We start from the raw sequence: 2,432 nt of genomic DNA, 5'->3' as shown, positions 1-2,432 counted from the left end.
AATTTCCCCCAATTCACTTTTCCTTTCTTTCTCCTAATGTCCTCCATGTTTTTCCTTATGCTCCACAAGTAAGTGAAACCACATGATAGTTGACTTTCTCTGCTTGACTTATTTCACTCAGCATAATCTCCTCTAGTCTCATCCATGTTGATGCAGAAGTTGGGTATTCATTTCATCCTTTCTGATGGGTGAGTAATATTCCATTGTATATATACAAGAGATCCTTGTACATATCCTTGTTACATATCCTCTCCTCTGTATTACCATCAGTCTCATCAAGAACATGGAGCCAGAAAACCAAACAGGTGTAGCAGAATTCCTCCTCCTGGGTCTCACAGAAGATCCAAAATGGCAGCCCCTTCTATTTGGACTGTTCCTGACCATGTACCTGGTCACTGTGCTTGGAAACCTGCTCATCATCCTGGTTATCAGCTCTGATTCCCACCTCCACACACCCATGTACTTCTTCCTCTCACACCTGGCCTTCACTGACATCTGCTTCACCACCACCACCATTCCCAAGATGCTGGTGAACATCCAAAGACAGAGCAAATCCATCAGTTACACAGGTTGCCTCACCCAGGTTGGTTTTGTCCTCTTTTTTGCATGCTTGGAAAACTTCCTCCTTGCAGCAATGGCTTATGACCGCTATGTGGCCATCTGCCAGCCACTGAGGTACACAGTCATCATGAACCCCTACCTCTGTGGCCTGCTGATTCTACTCTCCCTGACCATCAGCATTGCAGATGCCCTACTCCACAGTCTGATGGTACTACGACTCTCCTTCTGCACAGACCTGGAAATTCCCCACTTCTTCTGTGAACTTGCTCAGGTCATCAAACTCGCCTGTTCTGATACGCTCATCAATAACATCCTGGTGTATTTAGTAGCTAGCATATTGGGTGGTATCCCCCTCCTTGGGATTATTTTCTCTTACATTCAAATTGTCTCTTCCACTCGAAGAATGTCATCAGCTGGAGGGAAATACAAAGCCTTTTCTACCTGTGGTTCTCATCTCTCAGTTGTTTCTTTGTTCTATGGGACAGCTTTTGGGGTGTACATTAGTTCTGCAGTTACTCATTCTCCCAGGGATACTGCAAGTGCCTCCGTGATGTACACTGTGGTCCCTCCAATGTTGAACCCCTTTATCTACAGCCTGAGGAACAAGAACATTAAGGGAGCCTTGAAGAAACTCATCTGAGAAACATCTTGTTATTGTGTCATCTGCCTTGCTCTTGGGCTTCTAGAATGAGTCGAAGTACAGAATACTGGGTGAGTCAGATTGTCTGACCCTTCTCTCAGCAAGTTTTTATCTTTCAGTGGCTAAACACCATAAACAGAGTTCAACTTACGTATGAAAACTGACTTTGGTTTCTATAGCTTTGGTGTTTTTAAAAATTTATATGACACTGTGAGCTTGATTTTGGGGGGACCATCAAAGCAGAATCAGAGTAAGGGATTCTTTATATGGTTGTTTTAGGGGAACTGTTCTCAAGAAAATGTTAGTGACAGAAGGAGAGGGTGGGGAAAGTGCTAAACCATGGTGTCATTATAGCCAGAGGACTTGCCTAGATTTGATGTGCTCTTAATGACTAGACACTAGAATGAAGTGTCTTTGTGAGGAGATGTGAGATGTGTCTATGTGAGGAGATGGGTACGTTAATTAGCTTGCTCAGTAATAATTCCATTATGTATGTGTATCAATTCATCATTATGTACACTTTAAATATGTAATTTAAAAAAGAGAGGTTCCTGGGTGGCTCAGTCAGTTAAGAGTCCAACTCTTGATTTCAGCTCAAGTCATGATCTCAGGGTCATATAATCCAGCCCCACAAAGGGCTCTGTGCTCAGCGGGGAATAGTTTGGGGATTCTCTCCCTCTACCTCTTCTCACATTCACACACTCTTCCTCAAATAAATAAAAATAAATCTTAAAAAAAAATAAAAGGTAGGGCATTTAATGTCTGCCTTCACCTCAGGTCATAATCCCCAGGTCCTGGGACTGAGTCCCATATTGGGCTCCCTGCTCAGTGGGTTGTGTGCTCCTCCCTCACCCTCTGCCCCTCCCCTGGCTTGTGCTCTGCTTTCTCTTGCTCACTCTTTCTCTCTCTCTCAAATAAATAAATAAAATCTTTAGAAGAAAATAAAAAGTAATATATTTTAAAAAGAGGTGGAAACAATAGCCAAACTATGGAAAGAACCTAGATGCCCATCAACGGATGAACGGATAAAGATGATGTGGCATATATACACAATGGAATACTATGCAGCCATCTGTTTTTCTGAAAATAAATAAATTGGGAAAAAAAAAGAAATCTTGCCATTTGCAATGACGTGGATGGAACTAGAGGGTATTATGCTTAGCGAAATAAGTCAATCAGAGAAAGACAACTATCACATGATCTCCCGGATATGAGGAGTGGAGATTCAAAG

General features: G+C 42.4%; 1 protein-coding gene across 1 annotated transcript; it reads left to right on the top strand.

The window, feature by feature from the left end:
- The first annotated feature begins 283 nt into the window (after positions 1-283).
- On the top strand, positions 284-1,201 carry LOC122910776 (olfactory receptor 7G2-like). The gene has a single exon (XM_044255405.1). The coding sequence runs from the start codon at positions 284-286 to the stop codon at positions 1,199-1,201; it is 918 nt and encodes a 305-aa protein (XP_044111340.1).
- The last annotated feature ends 1,231 nt before the right edge of the window (positions 1,202-2,432 follow it).

Source organism: Neovison vison, chromosome 6, assembly GCF_020171115.1.
Source record: "Neovison vison isolate M4711 chromosome 6, ASM_NN_V1, whole genome shotgun sequence".
Lineage (NCBI taxonomy): Eukaryota > Metazoa > Chordata > Mammalia > Carnivora > Mustelidae > Neogale > Neogale vison.
This window is presented reverse-complemented; position numbering and strand designations above follow the sequence as displayed.